Raw genomic sequence first — 23977 nt, forward strand, 5'->3', positions numbered from 1 at the left:
TACTATGTCATATGCCCCATCCCTGTCCAGACTGTTTCCCACGACACCCACTATCACTACGTGGTTCTCTTTTGTAAAGTCCTTACATAAAAACCCTATGTCCTTTATCACATGACTTAGCCCTGCATTTGGCTTGAAGATACTGGAGGCCTGGGACACTGCCCCTAAACTTTCCTGTAGCTCACCTATGGCTACTACCTAGCAGCAGCACTTTCTTCTTCCTAACACTTTGTACATTCCTAGGCTTCCTGGCCTCGGTTGAAGTGTGGTGCATATTTCCTGCTCCTCGTTCTACCCGAGGCTCTTCTTCACTTAACTCTGGCAGTGGTAGATACCTGGTTTTTGTGTTTATGATAAAACCGTCAGACAATGTTCTCTTTCTTCCTATCCTCCTACCAGCTGCCAGTTCCCAACCATCCTCCTCCCCCCTGTCTGCATTGATCCTTATGAATTCCTTCCTTGCTTCCTCCAAATTTTCCTGAAGGGCATAGATTTTCCTTTCCTGTTCCCCAATCAAAATGTTCCTACTGCATACTATGCAGCTCCAGGAGAGAGCCTCTTCTGTTCTCCCAACATTATCCCCACTGCATCCCCCTTAGTGAAAATATTTCCTACAAGATTGGCAGCAAATCCCTCTACTCACTACTCTATAACAGCTCCCACATTTCTCACTCATGGTCAGTTTTGAAAGAATAATTAAGTTTAAACAATACTTTAAATTTGTCCTTAAACTACACAGATAAAAATATTCTTTATGAGGTAATATTCAATACATTGAATTAAAACCATCAAAAGTAAACAATGGGAAATGTGTTAGATAAATACAATTTAGAAACGTTTAATTATACTTTTATTGTGACAATAGACACTGATGAAACTAGTAGCAGTCTCTTTTAAACGAATTTTTCACTATCAAGAACTCTTGAATAGAATTTTTTGTGTCTATGTCATGCAAAATTTTGGGTTATGTCGCGATTATCGGGACTTCAGCTAAAGAAAAAGTTCTTTCAAGATCAAGCGCTGCTGGGACACTAATATTCAGTTGTGTGACAAGAATGGACTCCACAGCAAGTATACAAAACAAAGAAAATTTAAATTTGACACTTCTCCCTCTTGAATAAGTTATTTTAGCAGACGAAGAAAATACCTGTGATCTCACTCGACGGCAATCTTGTATTCATACCTCTTGTAAACATACCTCTTGTATTCTCTACCAGACCTGATAACAACATTAATCACAAACAAAACTATTGCACTCTGGTGACCATTTTACATATCATAGAGATTTGCAACTCTATAATTATTCACACACCCACAAATGGTGTTGTGGTTGTGTGAGTTGTCTCATTTACTGTTAAATTATTTACACTCTGACAGAGCTTTCCATACAATATTTACATGAAGCTACATCAACATCTGACTATTTCTTCTGGGAACATCAGTTTATTTGTCAGGCAGTGTGTCTATATATCAAGGTGACCTTATAGCAAACAGTCAAAGCACTGAAAAGTTGACAGTTACTTAAACAAAACTGAGATTACAGACTATGTCCTCCTTCTTCAGAGCAAGTTAACAATAACTCACACATATGCATACCTGCACTGTCTCAGCTGTTCACATTGTACCCAATGCTGACCACTCGGTACCTCAACTGTGGAGAGGGATTGCCTTTCCCCCGTCCATTACTTGTATTCCACTTGGGCTTTTCCAGTATCATGTTGATGTATATTAAATAACACTGCTGACTGCAAACTTCCCAGCTTGTATTTACTCCCATCACAGCCTTCTTCTGGCATTTATACCAAATTTTATGGTTCTCTATGTACTTTTGATGGTTTTAATTCAATATATTGAGTATTACCTCACAAAGAATATTTTTATCTGTGTAGTTTAAGGTTTTCATAAAAAATTGTGAATGTTATGAAAGTTAAAGAGGTTTTGCTAACACACTCGTTACAATAATTTCACACTATGTGATGAAGCAAGCTGGGATATTTTTACTTCCAGTCTTGTTTTGCCATCTGCCTCCTTAAATTTGTTTTTTCACTTTCAGCTAATTACCATTAACATAGGTGAATATAATCTGCATTTTCATAAAAGAGAAATGTTGGCCCTCAGTTTTAAAAAATATAGCACCAGGTCTAATTTTGTGCTTAGTTTTATGTACGTAATTGATTTTATAATTTATTTTGACTGTTCCTAGTTATTGTTATAGTTATAGGGTGAAATCAGTAATTGTTTCGTAACCTAATTTCTATTCTTCACTTATAACCAAATATAAATTCTGTACTAATTATAAACATTTGAAGGAACAACTAATAGCATTCTTAAAGTATTTATTTAGCTCTATTCAAAAACATGTTAGCAAAACCAGCCCTTAATTAATTACAAACTAATTACCATTACAAACTAATTACCAGTTTTGTCAGAAGTATTGTTAGAATAACTGTATCTGTTAATTTCATCATGGAAACAAATAATTTGACTTAACCCTTGTAGTAGAAGAAAATGTTAAAAAGAAGGAATTTTTTCATGTTTTCAGTTAATTGAATGAGGTACGTTTAATTGTAATTTCTGTAAATTAAACATGGAACAAAGTGTGGTTTCAGTGCCTTTTGTTGTGATGAAATATAAGCGCCAGATTTTTGGTCCCAAGACAATCAGTTCATGACCAAGTTTCAGACAAGAAACCTGTGTTGGTTAGAACAACAACAATGCATCAACTTAACTGTGAAATAAGTGTAACACAACTAGGCCATGAGTTAAAACAATGACGGTATCTGTTCGATACACACCATAGTATTCTGCAGTAACTGTGTGGTTAGGTTTTACTGCTCATAGATTTTCAACAATAAACTATTGTAGCAGTATGCTGATGTTTGCCTGTAAACTATTAATGAACCTTATCGAAAGTTAAACAATAGTGCACTGGCCATGTTAACTGTGTATATTAGGGGGTTGTGAATAGTGAAAGAAAAGAACTGTGAAACACACTTGTGCAACTGTTGGCTACATCATTTAAAGTAGTCAGTGTTGAACTTCCACTCCACCCCCCCCCCCCCCCCCTCCATTTTTCAGCCAGTATAGCAATGCAGTACATCGACACTGAGTACAATTAATGAGGAGATAAAGCAGGTGAACGTCACAACTGGTGACCACATGATGCCTAAATGATAGGACTCTGGGGTCCACATCTAAATACTTGTTCCTTTATCCACTTTGACATCCTATATTTCATGGTGATAACATTAGAGCTTTCACAATGATGATAATGAAAGGAAAGAAAGTGACCATCTGGTTATAGCCACAAATGGCAAATATCTACAGTGAGCATAATAGAAACTGTGATAGCCGGCCGCTGTGGTCTCGCGGTTCTAAGTGCGCAGTTCGGAACCGTGCGACTGCTACGGTCGCAGGTTCGAATCCTTCCTCATGCATGGATGTATGTGATGTCCTTAGGTTAGTTAGGTTTAAGTAGTTCTAAGTTCTAGGGGACTGATGACCACAGCAGTTGAGTCCCATAGTGCTCAGAGCCATTTGAACCAAACTGTGATAGGTACTGTATCTCAGTACTAGAGCTGATGTGCAGGATGTAGTGGTGATGGACAGGAAACAGTTTAACTTTTCATCTTACTAGCACCCTGATTATAATTATGACTTACACAGTCATTAAATAAGTATTAAGACTCATGCATTAAATTTAACTCCATGTGTAAAATACATTGGTTCTAAATAAATAACAAAGTGAAGTGAAATAATCATAATGATAGGCTGATAAGAAGTAGAGTTCAAACTGCTTTTCCACTTAATGTTATTGAGTTCCCATAGGTACTGTATTACTTCCCTTTGTTTACCTGGTGCTCTAGGTGACTTTTTGTTCTCAACCTTTCAATAAGTTTCATTTAACCAAAGCTGTTTGTCTCTTCCACCAGAAGCTAATGTTTTGTGTTGTTACTTTTGTGCCCCTGTTTCAAGTGTCATCTTACATATTGATATATGAACAACTCAGTACTTTTTAATTCTGTAAGTAAATCACTGAGTAAACAAAGGAATTAATAAAAATTGTACAGTAATTCGCTTGTCTGGAAGGAAATATTGTAGGAATTAATGGAGGGTATGTAAAATTGAAACACAGTCAAAAGTTTTGGAACATGAACACCATTTTAATATTGTCTGTAAACCACTCAAATGGAGCAAGAGTATAATTTTGCTGTGAGTATATTAGAGCAGACAGACATTTGTTACAGACTTCACTTGCCAGCTTTTTATATCTGTAAGTGCTGTTGCCATGAAACAGTTGCCTGAAACACAGAATATAACAAATCTTCATCTTAAAAAATTCTTTGTACATAATTAATTTATTATAAACATTTAACATAATGATTGTTTCATGAGTCAGCACTTACATTCGTAACAAAAGCAGATGTCTCATCAGACACTTCAAAGTTATGGAAAGCTTTCAGTTCCATATGCGCGTAATGAACTTGAACATCTTAGTTAAATAGGCATCCAAATACATTCTTTCTGTAGCCAACATACATTTATTATTAAACCCCAACACAAACTTTTATCAAGCAGATTTGCCAGGCAGGAACCAATATTCTTCCATCTACATTATTCCTGAGTACATTATTGCAGGGACTGCCATGTTTGCATTGATTAATAGCAATCCAGTGACTCTGCTTCTAAATTTCTATCCAACCCTGAGGGGAAGAATTTAAAAACTTTGAGAATTATTTATTTGTTATAATGCATATTATTGCTATTGTTCACACTTATCTAATTTACATTTTTTAAAAGATGGAAAATTTTAGGTATCTTAATCCAGCATTAAATGAAAAAGGCCTCAGTTGAGTTTCCATAATCTATTGAAACATAATGTGATTGGAGCCCTAAAAGTGTGATTAGAATCTTGTGCTATTGTCTCAACATGGTTTAACACTTTGGATGAGTGTAATCACCAATATACTACCACACTACATAACAGAAAGTACCTAATACATGTAAGAAATTAAACTACTGAACTGACTTGCTTCAGAGTGGGCAGAACTTACCAAACCCAGAAGAGAATGCCAAGCATAACCTTTGTGGTTATCCATTTCTGATAATGTGCAATTAAGCAAAAGTTAATTGTTACCTATACTTATCAAATTATTAATATATTTTACCATATCTAGTTTTGTGTCTGTTGTTTTTAAAACCAAATTGTGTGCTTAAACTATATGGATAGCAAAATATTTTGAAAATTAGCATGAAGTTGTTGCATGCAGTGTTATACGACTGTCAGAGTACTTACATACTGAAAAATGAAACATTAGTTTCCCTTAAGCCAAATACAACTTGGTTGTGTTGTCATTTCTGGACTGAAGTGTAATTTGAAATTATATAACCCAGTGTTCTTACTGTACATATATTCATTGGATTCATGGATCTTTTGCAAAAATAATAAAAAGAAAAAAATCATGCTCTGGTGAAAGGAGTTGTAATTGATGTATGCCGTTACAGTGATCTGATGTAGCTGTAAGAGGTGCATAATATTCTTATTTTCTGTGATGTGTGCAAATATGTTATAGAATGGTAGGTAGTTTCACTTATTAGATTTAATTTTTAAGTTGCTGAAACTATATTTTAAGTAGAATATTTGAAACTTCCTGGCAGATTAAAACTGTGTGCCTGACCGAGACTCAAACTCGGGACCTTTGCCTTTTGCGGGCAAGTGCTCTACCATCTGAGCTACCGAAGCACGACTCACGCCCGGTACTCACAGCTTTACCTCTGTCAGTACCTTGTCTCCTACCTTCCAAACCTTACAGAAGCTCTCCTGGGTTCGCAGGAGAGCTTCTGTAAAGTTTGGAAGGTAGGAGACGAGGTACTGGCAGAGGTAAAGCTGTGAGTACCGGGCGTGAGTCTTGCTTCAGTAGCTCAGATGGTAGAGCACTTGCCCGCGAAAGGCAAAGGTCCCGAGTTCGACTCTCGGTCAGGCACACAGTTTTAATCTACCAGGAAGTTTCATATCAGCGCACACTCTGCTGCAGAGTGAAAATCTCATTCTAGAATATTTGAACTCATAAAAGAGCAAGGTATTTGGAAATGTAACAGGACTGACCTTAGTTTTAGCAGTGAAAACATGACAGTCTTTTATCATCTTACACTATTATATTTATTATTGCACATAAATTTAATTTAATTATTTATATGTATGTGAGATATCGTTTTGTGTGCTGTTATTCATTTCACAACTGGCCTTTGTTGCAAAATTAAAATTTAATCCTGTGGTTCAAATAATGCTTTTATGAAAATCTTCACAATGGAAACACTTGTTGCCATCCAGTTCCTTTTAAGTGCTTCACTATATTGATAATTGCATTCTGAATATTGTAATATTTTTTAACTCCTTTGATGATATCGCTTCTTAATTTTGGGAAATGAGAGTAAAGTTCACAAAAATAATAAAAAAGGTAATTTTTGGCTCAGCAGTGGCCCAAGTTGCATCTAAGCATTAATTTCTGCCAAACAGTAACACACAGTAAAATGGTTGAAGTCTTCTTGTTATATACAGGACAAATGATTCAGTTTTTTTATTATTATTTTGTTGGAGGTATCACTTGTATCCCACATCATAGCATTCCCTTAGAACAAAAAACTGACAATTTACTGTGTAATTATCTATGATCCTTAACATCTGCTTTGTTGTATTATTCTTCTCCAGTTCTTGTTTCTCCCTGCCACTTTATCCTCTTTTTCCATTTGCCTTTCAGTCATTTAACCATCATAGTCATCTGCGGCTGTTACTTCTAATACCACCGCTGATACCTTTATAGTTTTATTCCCTTTTCCATCTCATTATTTTTACACCATTGTAATATCCTTTGTAGTTACATTTTTCTTGGATCATCTGCCCTTTCATAGAGACACCACATATAATTTAATTATTATTCTAGTGTGACCACTACACCCAGGGACTGGAGAATACCAGTGCTGCCACTAACATGAAGATTCTGTTCTAATGATTATGCTAAATATATACAAAAAAACTGCCTACAAGTGATATAAGCGTGGGATAGTGCATTATCTATCCAGCCTATATTTGATTTAACCATACTTTTCTCATCCAGCTCATCTTTGAAACATAGAAACAAGGCACTCAGTATAAACAACTGTTGAAGCAAGCTATTCACCATGCAGCTGCATTTCCTCTGCCTTTCCAAATATTCCCCAGTTACACTGCTAGAGAATCTGTTATACATTGCTTGTGCTAATGTGTGCATCTATGTAAAACAATTACTAGATTTACTTCCTGACAATTATTTGTCTTTGTTAATGACATTTTGATTCTTTTCACATCCATGAAAATTCCTTCAGTGTGATCTGCTTAACACAGTGAATTAATCAGTCAGTGAACTATGCTTTTACTTTGTAACTTCTTTTGCATTATTGTGCTGTATTATTGCCTTTGTCAATTTGGAGCCAGTTTTGTCACATTTTTTTCTTATTCTGCCAAGAAAAAAAAAAGACTTTCTCATAAATATATATTCTGTGTCTTATGCTGGTGACTGCAATCTTCTCTTACTGTTTCCACTTTTCTTGAAATTTTATCATTTACTCCTGATTATTTTGTTTAATGTAAATTTGTTGTCACACTTACATACAAAAATAACAATTGTTAATGTGCAGCTATTCTCCTCAACAAATACAAGAAAATTTGTGAAAAATTAAGAATATAGTTGTTTTGGAGAAACAACTTCACTGGAGAGGTTAAGGAAAGCATACCGAATCAACAACATTAAGTCAAAGATCCTTACTTCCAAATATTTTAGGAAGAATATCTTATAACTGTATAAAGCTGTGACATGTAGCATGTACATGATGATGAACAATTCCCAGTAAATTTTGGGTGGTGCAAATTCTCTTTGTCTGCAATGCTGTAATCCACTACAATTAAATTTTCTTTGGTTCAAATATTTTAATGTTCTCATCAACAAGACTGACAGTTTGAATTACAAATAAGAATTCTGTGTCCAACAATCCATGTATGGTTGTGCACCGAGTTTTAGTCCTTCTATTCAAACTAATTACAAACATAATTCACAACAAGGAATCCCTACAAATATAAGGACTTTATTGGTGTAAATCGAAAGATGTTTGATCTGTCATTAGGTAAAATAATGACAGTAGTTACAAAACAACATTACCAAAGATAGGAGAGTTTATTACATGTGGAAAATAAGGACTGATGTTCAACACCTTTGACCAAAGTAAGGAAGCTGAAATATGATGTAACTGTAACAAATTCATTGTTGTTAAGTATACATTAAATTTAAGAAAAAAAATGATCTGTCTTCCATTACAAATAGTGATATTGAGTCCTCTATCACTAAAATTATCACATAGGTTATAGGTTACTTTGATGCTCTGGGAGTATTAGGCACCTGCATCAACAGGACTTATGCTTTCAAGCATTGCACTAAATTCTAAAATATTATCCATCTTGAAATTTCTAAAAAGTTAAATATTTGCCCAAGTTTAAGATGTTAATATACACCTTGCACAGTTCCCACGGCTTTGTTATTTGTGGTTTGTTGTAATTAAGCAACAAATTTAACTGAATTTATTTGACACAGTACAAACTTGTGTTATAAATTGAATGAATAAAAAATAAAATTAAACAATGGTCCCAGGAAGTAGAAAAAATAATCTTTAATTAAATCATCATGTAATTAACAAAACAAGACATATTTTTGCCATAAATAGCAGGGCTATTACTGAAAAAGAGAGTAAGATGGAAGACCTGATGTAAGGATAAGAATAGGATGGGTTTCATCTTCTCATTCTATTGCTTTCCTCTTGTCCAGTTGTTGAGAATATTGGAAGATACTTTTCAGGGAATTATCAAAAACACTGAGCACTTATGAGAAAGTTCTACAGTTGCAAAAATGAGATTCATTTCTGTCTGAGTTTGCAAGTGAAATTTAAGTTGTCCAGAAAACTCAGATTATAAGGTTTCAGACAACATCCAGCACCTGCAAGGTTATTGCAACTCGAAACAAAAAGAGGAAAACAAATGCATTTTTGCTGTCATAATAGTAATACATTACTTCATAATTTTGGAGAAAGCTGATATACAAATGATAACTGTGCTCCTGGCAGTAATAAGACAAATTATTGATCAACTATGCCACAAAAGCTTTTAGAAACTGATATCAGTTGTTTCTCCAGCAGATCTTTGAGTCATATTTTCAACCATAAAAGAAACTAACAACAAATGAAATGCACCAGAAAAATAAAACTGACTTAATCTGTTACACAACTCAAAATCTGGAAAATCAGCACAGAAATAAGGAATTAATGATGCAAAACCTAGTATAATGAAAAAAATAGAATTCAGATTTGTTTACAAGTAATTGAAAGTAAAGTAAAGTAAACACACTTTCTGAGTTTTGATTACATATTAGTGAAGCAAAAAATGACTGTGTGGCAGAATGTTGCTAACATAGCAGAAGAGCAAAGTGCTCATCTAGAGGATTGCATTAGAAAAGATGTGCATACTAACAAGATGATATTTCTGCAATGAAAAATTGTATTCTTTGAAATTGTGAACTGGTAGATCACAAAGTGACAATAAAATATTCATATAAATTATGACAAGTACCAAAATGTCTCTAGGCAACTGCAGAAAACCAGAACTTCTCAAGGTAGAAATATGAATAGGGACAGAGAATTTGAGAATAATATGTAACATAATAAGTAAAGAACAGGGGTACAAACTAGAAATGAAATATAAACACTATGATTTCAGAACAGAGAATATGAAGTTAAGCTGAGGAACATTTGAGTTCTTGTGAGTCACTTGGCTATAGGAGACTGATAATTATTGTGATTAAAAACAAACACTATTATTCACATTGTGAGAATTGTTATAATGTTTATTTATTTTTTATGCTAATATTGTGTTAATTTTGTGACTTTAAGAGCAGTTTTTGATAGAAATTTGAGTATGTAGGAACATATATGTCACTGCTGACAAATATTGCAGGCTCCTTGTATCTGATGTTGAACGACAGTCTCATTTTGAATGACCTTCTGATGACCCTTTTTAACGTATTGTGGAATTTGAATAATTGATGCAGAACACTTCTCACTGTTATTCAAGGAAGGCATAATGTTACTATATACTATAAATACAGTTGGATCAAACAATCTGTTCAGTTATCCTAATTAATTAGGGGTCATTTTACATTTATCATTTACAAGCAATTACAGCTCCCTTGCAGTACAAATTATAAGCCTTACTTTGTGAAACGTTCTAGAAATTCAGTTCTATTTTAATACTTTCTCTATTACAATCTTGTTTTTTGTCTTCCTGTAGTTCTGCCTTTATAAAACAAATATATGGCATATGGTGCAAGGTAAGATGAAGACAGTCAATGGTTGGTAAAATTTTATTGCCACCTTGAGAATAGTGGGTAAAACTGCTTACGAATTTTCAAAAATAAACACTATGATTTCAGGACAGATAATATGAATTACTGGCTGTCAGCACAAAACAGAATCAAGTTTGACTGATTATTTGTAGAGTAGCTTTGTAAGCAAAGGGTGAACATTCTTACTTTGACGATGCACTGCCTCACACTGCAGTATCAGAATTACAGAATAGGCGACTTCCAGAAGAACCCTGCCATATGGCCAAGTAAATATTATGGTTAAAAAGAAAAAAAAAAGACTCTAAGCACTCCAGAGTGTTGAGAAAGATTCATGTAGTTCTGTAGTCCATTTATCATACAGAAATAATAACTTCAGTGATAATGACTTTGCTGACCTAATATAAATCAACAAGAAGCTTGAGGAAAGTTTGAATTACTTATTGCACATATTCATTCATTTATGTTGCATTAAAAGGGGAATTATCACATTTACTCATGAGCAGTGGCATAGTGATTTGAAAGGGAGAAAAATCTCCCAAGTTTTAATGAATGTTTTTCTTTTATGGTCTCTTCATAGCAATAGTCTATCTAACACAAGTTAAATGTTAACAAAACCTTGAAATAGTAAATGCAATGAATAAATATAATGTAATAATCATGGTGACACTGTACATTAAAAACAAATATTTTTTGTATGATGAGGTAAAAGAAGCAAAAAGTATGAGAGATAACTTTATGGGGGTTTTCACATTTATGTAGTTCTTTGATATGGAAAGGTCTTTGCCAAGGTAAATAGAACTCTGCTGTGCAAAGTAATGGAGAGAAGAGGAATATCACAATTACTGATAGCAAATGTAAGGGCACTGTACACTGGAACAATTACAGTAGGCCCCACTTGTAAAGAAACAAAGGATGCTCCTCAAAGAACACTTCATCAGATAAATACATTGGGTTGTAAATTTGATTATAAGATGTTGATTTCAAAACTATAGAGTGGGTTTTATTAGAAAGGCCCCATCAAAGACTAAAATAATGTTTTTCCAATTGCTCATTTGAACAGGGAAATATTTTAAGGTACTTGGATGTGGCATAATACATCATAAAAAAAAAGATGTAGAAAATGGTATATACAAATTTAGATCAATATGTGACACTGTACAAAGAATGCTGAAACACACAAAAAAAGGAGACTAAAATTCCATAAAATAGTGGAACAATGGCAGTTCCAGTCTTAAGATATTTATATGAAGTTTGGATTACTGAGTAAAAGAAAAAAACAGACGCTGAAATACTGTTTATAAGAGCCATAAAAGGTGTTGTAAGGACAGACTACATTATAAATTAACTGCAATCAAATTGACTAAAAAAAATGTGCCTGCATCTGCAGTTATTTGAATGAAACCAGTGATGCAATACAACCCAGAATCAAAAGAGATATAGGTTGACCAAATCCTGGCAGAGACTAGAACAGGCAATCTTGACTAACTCATGATTGGTGGAAGATGATGAGTTTTTACCTTTCTTCTCAACCTACGATGCAGTACCCATATACAAAACATTGTGTATGAGCCATAATTAAAAGTTTATTAATGAAAAATTTGAGTAGTATTCTTTTGTGTTTTCTTCTTGATTATTCAAATTTATGTAGACTATGTGTTGAAAGTATGCTTATTCAGTTTACATAACTGCTGTTTTGAAATTAATTATTGCATCATTATTGTCAACAGATTGCTTTAAAATTTGAATTTCTGTTGGTTGATACTCAGTGCAGGCATTTTTCTTTTTCACTGATTTAAATATTAGTTCTTTTCTTTGTTTTTTTTTATTAATATGGATGTATGTTGGATGTAAAAATAAAAGTTATTTGAGAGAGTGAATAAATATATCAACTCTTAAACACTTGGTACCATTGAAGAAAAAGTATACCTTCACCTGAAAACTGTGTATGTCCTCCTCTGTGGTCACTGTGTGGAATATATAAATCAAAGACACTAACAAAGTAGTGGTACAAAATAAAGTGGTTTTGTTGTTCACACACAGATTTAAACTGTTCCTTGTAAATCATGTGATAAATAATGTCAAAACTTCCTCTTCCCCCATGGTTATTAGAAATGAAAGAGTTTAAATTAAATACAAGAAAGTACTTCATTAATTATTTGTGTTATGTACTTTCATATTAATTATTGCTGTAACATGTATTAGAGATAGTTACTCTGGTACTACAAATGGTATTATGTGTCCATCACTAAAATGGGAATTTGATTCTCATTTACACAAAGATGCAGTCTTGTAGTGCCCACAGAGCAGCAAATTACATTCAAACAGTGGAAGAAATCTTGGCCAGTTTGTAACTTACTCTTTATCAACAACAACATTAAAATCTTTATGAAGTACATATGTTTTGCAGTTTTTACAATAGGCATTATTTAAAAAGTTTTTTGTTTGTTATTTCTTGGCTGCTGCCAGAGAAACGCTTTCAGTCTGTTCTTTTCAGCTACAATTTACAAAAAAGTTCTTGAATGAAGTAGTAAAAAGTACACCAAAACTGTATTGATTTCATAAATTGAAATACATAAATAAAATCCCAAAAACTCTTTCATAATCTAAAGCTTCTGATTAAACTTTGTTTTGGCCCTTGTCCTTTGGTTTTGAGACTCATGTGATAAATTCATATATAATTTCATTGAGACACAAAAGTAAACAATACATTTTTTTTTTTGCTTTTGTAAGTAAGAAGTATAGACAACAATATAACAAGGATTGTATGTACATATATTTATAAATTTATAAAGGTATTGTTTTCAGATAGACACATTTCTCAATGTTAACATTTACAAACAATATATTTCACTATTTTTGTATTTCAATATACAAACTGATTTATCTTATGGTATTTTCTGTACATTTATTTATAATAATTAATCTATTTTGTACAAAACTGACTAGGGTGTTTTTGAACTCAGAAATGCTGGATCAACTGAAGCTACTTTAGCTGTTAAAAATGCATGCATACAAAAGAGCAGGCTCTGAAGATTTGATGTTTCTAATTCCTGCAACAAAAACCAAAAACATAGCTTTAACTTCTTTAAACAAAATATATAAAGCATATGGTATGTATTCTGAAATTATATTTAATAATGAGCAAGACAAATAGCGAGAATAAAAAACTTAATGTACATAAAATTAAGTACTGTAGTACAACATACAATGCTACAAAACCTTCCTCCAAAGTTTCCCATAACACATAACATCCTTAACATAGATCATTATACTGCTGTTTCTACTACCATGCATGTATGTTCTTTAATGATTTAGTAATTTGTTCACATTTATATAAAATAAGCTATGCGCTGAGCAGAGCCTTCACGACACCCCCTCTCCCACTTTTTTTGTTTATTGTAATAATTAGTAGAATCGTACACAGAGTATCTTTTTACATTCTCCTACTTTTGTAAATGATCTGGGGATACAAAATGATATCACGAGGGGTGTGTCAATGAATTATAAGAATTATTTAGAAAGATGTTGATCTTCTAAGTAACAAAGATGTTTTCTCACGTCTCCTTCATGTTAATGTTTTTGAACTAGGACTGAATAAATGACCCAATTTTTACAGATAGGGTGTGTAAATTAGTCGTAAAATCCATTGTTAATATATCTAGTGTAATTCCAGTTCATTATTTCAACAAATCTACTGTTTTACATGGCAATATATAAAATAAAGGAAAGAGAACCACTTGCCTATACTAGATCAGTCGATGGATCACAGAAACACATAACAGAAAACAGCAGTCACATTAATTTTTAAGCAATAGCTCTTTTGCTACTGAAAGTAATCTCATTCACACACAGAATCAGACAAACTTGGTGTGTGTTTTGAAGACAGGTGCTGTAGAAGAGAAGGAAGTATAGAAATATTAAGGGATAAAGAATGGACAGGAGTTGCAGATAAGTAAAGAGAGACAATATGAAAATGTGAATGTTTGCTTGTGCTAGAGAAAGAGCTGTTGTTCAAAAGCTAGTGTGAAACCTGTTTTCTGTTATGTGTTTACGTGCTCCATGCATTGATCTATTATATATGTGTGGTTGCTTTTCCCTTATTTTACTTATTGTTCCATCCAGGAATTTCCATTGTTATTTTACATGAAAACACCGTACTGACAAAATGCCTGTGTAATATGATTGTCATTAAAATGTAAAAGGAGACCACCCACCAAAACGCAGAAGCATTGAGGTGCTGATAGGCACGCACAGTAAAGGTAAGCTGCTTGCTTTCAGAGTAATCCTATCTTGAGCTATAGTACGAATACATGCCAAAAATCACACACACACACACACACACACACACACACACAGAATCAGCTGTGCCTGTACATGGCACTGGCTGGATGCACAATGCCAGTGCTGGCAGGTGGACTATGTTAGGGTGGTGATTGTGTTGAGTGGATGGGAAAAGGAGAGAGAGGCAAGAAGAGGAGGTGAGGGCCGATGGCTAGTGTCTTTGACGGAGGTGGCTGTATTCCTGTCGAGGAATGCAGGAGGGAGGAGTGGCAGGTGCATAGGCAAGACATGTGATGTATGGGTATCTGAGCCAATTTGGAGCAGCTCACACTGAAGGTGACATGTAGATGTGTGTTGGGAAGGAGTGGTAGGATGGAAGAAGGGGATGTTGTTGAGTGAAGGGTGTAGGGACAGCGGTTTACTGGATATTGAGGCCAGAACAGTTGTGGGAACAAAGGATGTATTGCAAAGCCTGGTCTCAATCCACAGTAACCCAGTGTCCCCATACGCTCAATCCAACAGTTTTCCCTAACCCCAAACTATCACTCCTCCCAACTCACATCCCTGTGTCACCTTCAATATGTGCTGCTCCCCACTAGTTCTGACATCTGTGCATCACATGCCTATCCCATGCACCTGTCACCCCTTCCTCCTGCTTTCCTAACCAGCAAACTAGCTGCCTCCCTCTGAGCTACTGGACACCCACCCCACCTCCTCTTCCTGCCTCCCACCTTTCCTTTTCCCTGCCCACCTGACATAACTCCACCTCAATCTAGTATTCCTGCAATGTAGCATTGGATTGTGCATCCAGCTGGCATTGTGTGTGTGTGTGTGTGTGTGTGTGTGTGTGTGTGTGTGTGTGTGTGTGTGTGTGTGTGTGTTGTGTGTGTGTGCACTTGCGCGTGCATATTTATGTGTTCTCTAGTTAAAGAAAGGATTACTTGGAAAGCTAGCAAGTTTCCTTTCTTGTGTGTTTGCCTGTCGACAGCTCAATGCTGCTGCTTTTCCTATGTGTGGTCTCCTCTACTCCCAGAGTATTTACATTCTACTGGAACTTCCCTACACAATTATGTCAGTGTAATAAATTCTGTGTGTGAGCTAAGGATTTTAAAAATTTACCTTGAAGTCTCAATCCAAAATTTACTAGTAAATCAACTTGATGCCTTAAAACAGCAACTTCATTTAGTGGCCACCAACATTCTTACAGATGTTGTACCTATGAAGTATGTTCTGGTACATACTCTACATCACACCTGGTGTCTTTTCAATTTCTTGTGCAATGAGGAGCAACTCTGAGACATTTCTCTTTCCTTAGCAGACATGGACATGTTTCATATCTCAATTAAAACTGTCATAGAATGGAAATAGTATGTTTCCAGACATGGATTCCTATTCAAAATATTATATACTTGCTCCCTCTGCAAGGCCTAGAAGTTTGTAACATGAATTTATACACATGCTCATAAATTGTTGTTTATAGATCAATGAAGATAAACAAAGAATGCTTTATGTCTCGAGAGCAATGAACACGGTTGCTCGTGGCTCTGTAGACTTTCCTGGCATAGTAAGTAATGATATTCATACTAGGTCTCCAGCTGAAACATATCATCATCTTGAGAAAATATATCTGGGCAGTCCCTGTCGCCACCATCTTCAGGTGAGTAAGCTGTTGCACTACCTGCTGGAACTGAAATCAAACTGCAGTGGCAGCTCCTTTATACACTGCCTGTATGTCTACTGTGCATGCACAAATGTAACTGCCCTCTAGTGCAAAGTAAGGTAGTGCATTGGTGGTGACAACGTGCAGAAGCTTTTCAACGAGTTTTCACCACAGGTGCTCTGCCATACTTTGCACTAGAGGGCAGTAATGTTCGTGCATCCATAGTGGACCTACAGGTGGTGTATAAAGGAGCCGATAGTGTGGTTTGATCTAACTTCTGGTGAGTCAGTGTGATAACTCACTCACCTGAAGATGGCAGCCAGGTGAACAGTCGAAATATTGTGTCAAGGTGACATTAAGTTCTGGCTGGAGACCCAATACGAATATGAACATGGTTACACAATTTTAGGTATTCGAGCTCTTTAACTGCACCCAGTATCTGTATAGTCTAACAGTTTATTTTGTTTATTATAAAAATTAAGTTTATCAGATACTTTGTGATCACTATCGAACAATTTTTCTCTGAAAATCTAAAGGATCTTCCAATTACCAAACTGATAAATTACCACTGAAGGCATAACAATGAAATAAACATGAGTGGCATGAGTTTGCAGAAGAGGCAACATAAAGTATACACACAGGAATGAGATTTCTGTTTTGATTTCTGCATAGCTTGCTGACAAGCAAAATGGTTTGGAGCTAAATCAGTCCAAATAAAATATTTACTAAGGAATTGTTCCTAAGATGATTACTAGAAACTGAGGTCATAGAATTAACATTTTTAAAGTTACAATAGATAGACTTTGCTTTGTCAGAATAGTGGGATACAGCAGCAACTCTGAAAAGGGAGATAGACTGACTGAAATGAAGTGAGGTAAAATAAAAAAAGGAAATTTACTCCTAGAATGTGAGTAATTAGTGCAATTAAATAGCACCTTAGCGAATGTGTCGAGTATCGAACAAAATAAGGTATTACAAGCAACTGTAGTTTCACATGTGCACTTCTTGCACAGAAATGTAGACAAGAAAATTGAGAAGGATGGATAACATAAGGTGACACAAGGTGGACAACACATAGCTAGAAATTTTCAGAAAAAATAAAAAAAGATGTATAACATGCCTCTGAGCAAATATTAAAATGGAAAGAACCCCACTTTTAACATTAAGTTATTTCACATGTTTAATATATGTACTTCTAGACTGAAGAGTTCTGGAAATAAGCAAATTTTATTTTAATGTGTATGCATATCATGAAACAAATGCTTAAAGATATCTTTCTTGTGCACTGGAAAAATGTAAATCATGATAATAGCCATAACTGATTTAGTTTAGAGCTACAGGTTTTCCTGTGTCAACTTCACTAGTGAGCTGCTGTAATACTTATGGAATTCAATTCACACTTGATAAAGCAGCTTTTAAATAACCAATGCATCCATCAAGATTTAGATCTTCTCTTGTTTCCCATAACTACTTCAGGCACATGCTAGGATGGTCCTTTTGGAAAGGCTGCAGCTTATTTCCTGTTCTGCCCTTGGAAAATCTGCTAACAACTGCTCCATCAACAGAATGTTAAACCTCAAGCTTCCTTCCTTTTTCTTTATTTCTCTGTTCTCCCTTCATCTTTTAACTCTTAACATCATGGAGATTACAGCATAATGTTTTCCAAAATGTTGCAGTGCTAGCTAGCAGTTACATGAATGTCACATGTCAGGATTGTTCTGTGGAAGTTAATCATAAATCAGTGATGACAGATCAGATGAAAATTCAAATAAATGTACAGTGGACAGTGTCAAACTGAGGAACTATAATGTGAGAAGGGCTTTTCTACAAATTAAAACCAGTAAACCAAGTAGCACAAACATAAGTATTGAAAACAATTCAGCAGACAATGAACATGATTGCTATAGACTGGAACATAGGAAGAGAAAGAATTTGTTGTATGAAAAATTAGAAAAATTTTTGTACAATTTGTGTTAAAAACAAATGTACATGCACCAGAATGAAAAACTGCTTCTTAAGGGGAACATGTGTACAGAGCTGACAAATATAGGAATGGAGAAAGTACACAACAAATCTTGTACTTTCAGAACGTAATGTAAATTCTTTCTACAATTGGAAAGCTAAGTATAAAGTAGGATGAGCTCAAGTGCCAATGTGCAGATAAAAATGAGAACTAAAAATCACTTAAAATCCTAAATCAAGCAAGATAATCACATCCACTGAGAAACTGAGAGTTACAGTTGGTGTAACAACCAGGATTGCATTCCTGTTTGTTATTAAAGATCTGGAGCTGATTTTGAGCTATAAATGAGATCTGTAATCTGAAAAAAAGCAATAAGCTTTTGATGCACAAAAATGAGAGAAGGAAGTGAAATATAAAAAGGTACAAAGAAAAGCTACAAAAATTATACACTAAAGAGAGCTAATATGAAAAGCATAAAATGAATGATGGTATGTTATGGACCAAGTGAAAAGTGAGAATTTGTGGATATTTATTTGCACATTTTTATCATTATTTAATACTAACTTTTAGTATGAATGAATCAGCACTAATAAATTTATCACAGCAGATATCCAGATGGTTGATTTGTTATTGAAGGTAGTTGCAGGGTACTTGGGTAATTTCTTTTATTATTTCTGCTATTTTATTCTACCATAACAACAGCCACTCCAAAATTGTAAATTGGATGTTTGTCCAGCAACACATATTTCACTCTCATTTTCTTAATTCATTTGAATTTCTTCTATATGTCCTAATGATGACTGTCTTGCCACATCAACATTTTTTGGGAAATACTGCCTTCTTATGTTTTCTCATCTTTTGTTTATGTATTTAATATGTTTTCTTGTCCTTTTTTTAATATGTTTCATGTTCCATTGTTTTATATATTTTCAGTTATGCTTCCTTGCATCATTTTTTGTTTAATCTGAATTGTGAGATTTTTTAATGTGATGTAGAACTCATCATTCACTTGTACATTTTTGCCTGCAGTTCAATACTAACATTCTATCCTTTGAATATTTACTATTATACTCATCATTACTTCTGTATATTTAATGGAAACTTTCATATTCCCTGGCTCAGTATTTGTTTTCCTTCCTTTTCATGTTTTCTTTCCAGATGCCTGTGAAAAGTAATACACACCACCTCATATCTGCATGCAATGACTTTCCACCCACTGCACTAACACAGTGCTCTTCTTAGGACTCTGGTACATGAAGCATATGCTATCTCTAACACAAACAGTCTAACACAGGAGTATGTTGGGTGTCTATCCTTTAAGATTTGATGAATTATGAGAAGATTTGGTGTTAAGAGTGTGTTCTGCCCACTGCCAAGAGTAGGTCACAACTCAGCACTGTCAGTGATGATTTGGGACTTAAGAAGCCTGGAATATACAATAATCTATGTCCTTGTGGGAAGGCTTCCATTGTCTGATTGATTCGCTCAGTTCAGAACGTGCATGGAGCATTGCCATCACATAAGGCTACAAGAGCCTGAAAAAATTGTGGCAGCAGAACATTTAATGAGGCCCTGCTAATTGCCAGCATGCATATCTTCAAGGACAATATTTGTAAGGAGACAATTGAAATGAAGTTGGCAGAAAACTTTGTTTAATAGAAGCAAGAGCTTTCCTCTTAGCAGGATGTGCAACCCTGTATTATTCCATGTTAAAACACTATGTTCATTCATGCAGCCAGTGTTTAACAATAGTTCTTGAGTGTGATACATTCTTGGCATCAGTGTTCTACAAAGTGTAGCACCACATGCACTGTCTAGGGTGCAGCAATTGTGGAGCCCTACATAGGACATTGGTTTCCTGTCCTTGTATCAATTATCATTTTGACCCAGCAACAGCATCTCTCCTGAAAAGGGTAAACAGATGGGTTGCTGAAATATTGAGTCTCTTTGATTTTAGGATCCAGCAGCAAACTCAAGGAGACTACCAAGAATAATTACTTTGGGAATGCCTACGCAATCACAACTAAAGTGCACTGTTTAAGAGAAATGTAGACATGTTTGATGAGGAACTTGAGGAAGGAATGCATTGACAGTCATTGTATAAAGATGACAGACACTGTCTCATATAACATACTACCCTGATTATCACCCAGAATGAATTACGAAACTCTCCTGTAGTTCATATAAAGGATAAATTTCCTTTCCATACTACTTACCACGCTTCTCAAGCTCATATTCCACAGTCGTATCCTATCTAAACAAAATCATTGTATTCACATGGCCACCTAGCTCCTGATGCCCCACTCTGTGGATTATAGCCATATGGAAAAAGATGCTACATGATCTGACAATTATGTACACCATCCACCCACCTCCTCTTCTAGCCTTGATCCTGTAGGAGCTCATTGTATCATAACAGCCCATAAATTATGTGAAATATAATATTTATAGTGGAGCCAGGAGCTCATTGTATCATAACAGCCCATAAATTATGTGAAATATAATATTTATAGTGGAGATGAGAAGTTGCCTTTCTTAGACGTGTTGGTTGAATAGAAGGGAAAAGAGTTACAACAGGTATGAAAGTGCAAGGCGATCAGATACCAGAATGAAAGTTCACAATATAGCTAAAATTAAGGAAAGCCTGCTGAAATGGGTACTACATTCCACACAAAATATTGTTTAAGAATAAATATTACGGAAGGAGATTACAGTATTGGAAGACTTAAAAGAATTTTCATATCAGTGACATAAGATTAGATGACTGAGGCAGTGGAGATGTCATAAGCAGGTTAGTGGAGGCAAAAAAAGGCATTTTTTCCATTTTTTTCATAGCTGTTCTGATAGCAAATAACAGGATCATTGCAAAAGTTATGGCAACTACTTTTTTATCTCAAAAATGCTAATGAATTTAAAAATTATAAAATATGCAAATGGAACAATAGTTCATATGTAAACATTACTTGTAAGGAGATGGATGAACAAACATGCTGCCATAATGTTGCAACACAAGAAAAAAGGTGAAACAATTTTTTTTTTTTGTTTTAAATAAGTTGTACTGTCAACTGCAACAAAGATGCCAAATACTCTTGCTGCCCCCATGACCAAATCATCAGATCTCGTGCATCACTGCTGTGACAGTGTCTTCATGTGTTCAAAAGTGGATCCTATGCAATGGCTCTTCCAGTTTTGCTTGAGGTCATAATCACATGGTGATTCTAGCAAATACAGTGGATGCTCTTGTACTTTCCATCCACATTGTGTGAGCAGATTCCATACAAATGCTGATGTATGGGCTCTCACATTGTCCTGAAGAATTAATTCATTGTGTAGACTTTTAGGACATTTCTCCCAAACATCCTGTCATAAGTGTCAGTGCAGGAAAGTGTGACAATAGTACAATGCATTAACAGTTTGTCCATGTGGGATGAAATGGCACAAAATCAGTCCTCTAATGTCATAAGTTACGATGACCATTAACTTGACAGGAGAGGTATTGGGATGAAATCTCTGCCTACATTGTAGTCCTGGATGATGCCATTCCACAGACAGGTGTTTCAGTTCTGGCTGATAGGCCCTGGACCTAAATTCATCTATGGCAATGATTCACATAAGTGAATTGTCTCCCTCCTCCTTGTAATATGCTAGATGCACATAACCAATTTCTTAATATGTCCACTCTTCCACTTCACTCAGCGCATGAGGCATCCACTTTGCAGCAACATTACACATGTATAGCTCATTATGTAAAATCTTGTAATTTCTATCTTCTCAATACTAGTGTGGGACTGCAATTCCTTCAGCATCTATCTTCTGTCATTCTCCAAGCACTGGGTGATCTGGGTATAAGCACAGTATGTACACACACTGACAGGCTGGCTGGATCAGTGCATGTCGGACACTGCAGCTCTGCCATACCTGAATGCATCTACCCACTGAGCTACCATTCAGTACAGTAGAGCAGCATTTCCAACCACTTTCACAAGCTCCTTGTGGCATTTTCATGCATTCCTTCCACACTGAACGTTAGTCTTTATGTAAGAGCACTGTTCTAGTGGGTAACATCTATCCTGAATGGCTGCTCAGCTCATACTGTGATCTCTCTTCACATTTCGTTCTCCTGGAAAGGAATGTCATCTAGCATCACATCATGTTACTGTGGATTCTTGGATGAAAGGTGTATACTTTGCAATGACCTATTGCATACTATTGCAACTGATGTTAAAACATGTTTGAAATGACAAAATTTGTTTCATCCTTCTTCTCATGCTGTATCTTTATGGTGGAGTGTGAGTTCATCCATCTCCTTACATGTGATGGTTAGAGACACTTGCAGCTTTCAGAACTTTTTAGTTTGTTACTATTTTTGAGACAAAAAATGGTTGCTGTGACTTCTGTAATGGCCCTCATATTAACTTTGAATTATACGGACAAGAATGCGGACAGCAGGAAAACAGGAGAAGAAGAATCTGGCAGCATTTAAATCTTGTGCTACAGATGAATCTTAATATTCAAATGGGCTCTTAAAGTATGAAATAAAATTATACTAGAGTGATTAGAGGAGGAAATGGAGGAAATAAGTCTATAAGGAACTCTCACAAAAAGGGACTGTTTAATGGGACATACACTAAAGGATCTAGGTAATGGAAGGTGGAATGGAGGGAAATGGGGTAGCGACAGATAAAGATTGTTATATCTATGAGAAATTACAGACATACTGCGATTTTTAGTTGTTTCAGTACTGTGTAGCTCAAAAACAAATCTGAAGCAGAACATTAATCTCAGTCCATCACATGGATCCAATACTTGTCCAGTGCAGTTCTGCTTAAAATTAGAGTCTAATTGAAGCTACACAAACAGTTAAAGCTTAAAAGTGTTGGTTAGCAAATTAAATTGTCCTAGATATAGAACCTATTGACAATTAATGAGCCTTGGGCTTCTGCAATTTAAAACTGAAGCAAAAAAGCTAGTGAGGTAATAGAAGACCCTTTCCCTCTGTATCTTACATTAGAATGATATTCTGCCTTGTCTGAGTTTTTGCAGTTTCAGTTTATATTCTGTCTAAAAACAGTGTTTGGATGTAACTTTTGGATTTATGTTAAGAGTTCACACAACAACATAACTAATGGTCTTTTAATGACATCAGCTTTTTGCAGCGTATTACAGAAATAACTAGTAGACTAAATCATGCCTTATATGTATGAAAGGTTGTCAGTTATTCTGCATATTTATTTACTTTTTGGGATGCTACTGGTCTGGGAAACTTTTGGTTTCATTTTTCATCTTAATTACAGCAAAATAAATGAAACTAAAGAATAATAAAAGAAAATGAACAGGCTTCTACAACAGGCAACACAAATTACATAACAAGGAAAGTTAAAGGGGATGTCTCAAACCTTGAGGGTCAAAACTATACGGATGATGTAGGATCAAATCTGAGCTAAAAACTTTATGATTCAAAATGAAAATTTGATTCTCTACTGACATAAACAACTTGAAATCATAACAGCAAATGATACCTGCCAATCTCAACACATGCACAACAGCAGTGCACAACATTGTGCCTCACTCTCTCCAATATCTCTGTTGTCTGGTGGGCAAGAGATTCCTCTTCAGATTCTTCAACAGTGACTTAATGTAAGCCCATAGAAA

The 23977-nt window shown here is 35.1% G+C and overlaps 1 protein-coding gene across 1 annotated transcript in view; it reads right to left on the reverse strand.

Moving 5' to 3' along the window:
• Positions 1 to 12762: 12762 nt before the first annotated feature.
• The window catches only part of LOC126362173 (gamma-1-syntrophin), an 809668-nt gene continuing 798453 nt past the window's right edge, over positions 12763 to 23977 (reverse strand). Inside the window, exon 10 of the mRNA XM_050007857.1 lies at positions 12763 to 13471. Within this exon, the coding sequence (XP_049863814.1) occupies positions 13364 to 13471 (108 nt within the window). The 3' untranslated portion in view covers positions 12763 to 13363. The remainder of the gene's footprint in view (positions 13472 to 23977) is intronic.

This window comes from Schistocerca gregaria, chromosome 1 (assembly GCF_023897955.1).
Source record: "Schistocerca gregaria isolate iqSchGreg1 chromosome 1, iqSchGreg1.2, whole genome shotgun sequence".
In the NCBI taxonomy this organism is placed as follows: Eukaryota; Metazoa; Arthropoda; class Insecta; order Orthoptera; family Acrididae; genus Schistocerca; species Schistocerca gregaria.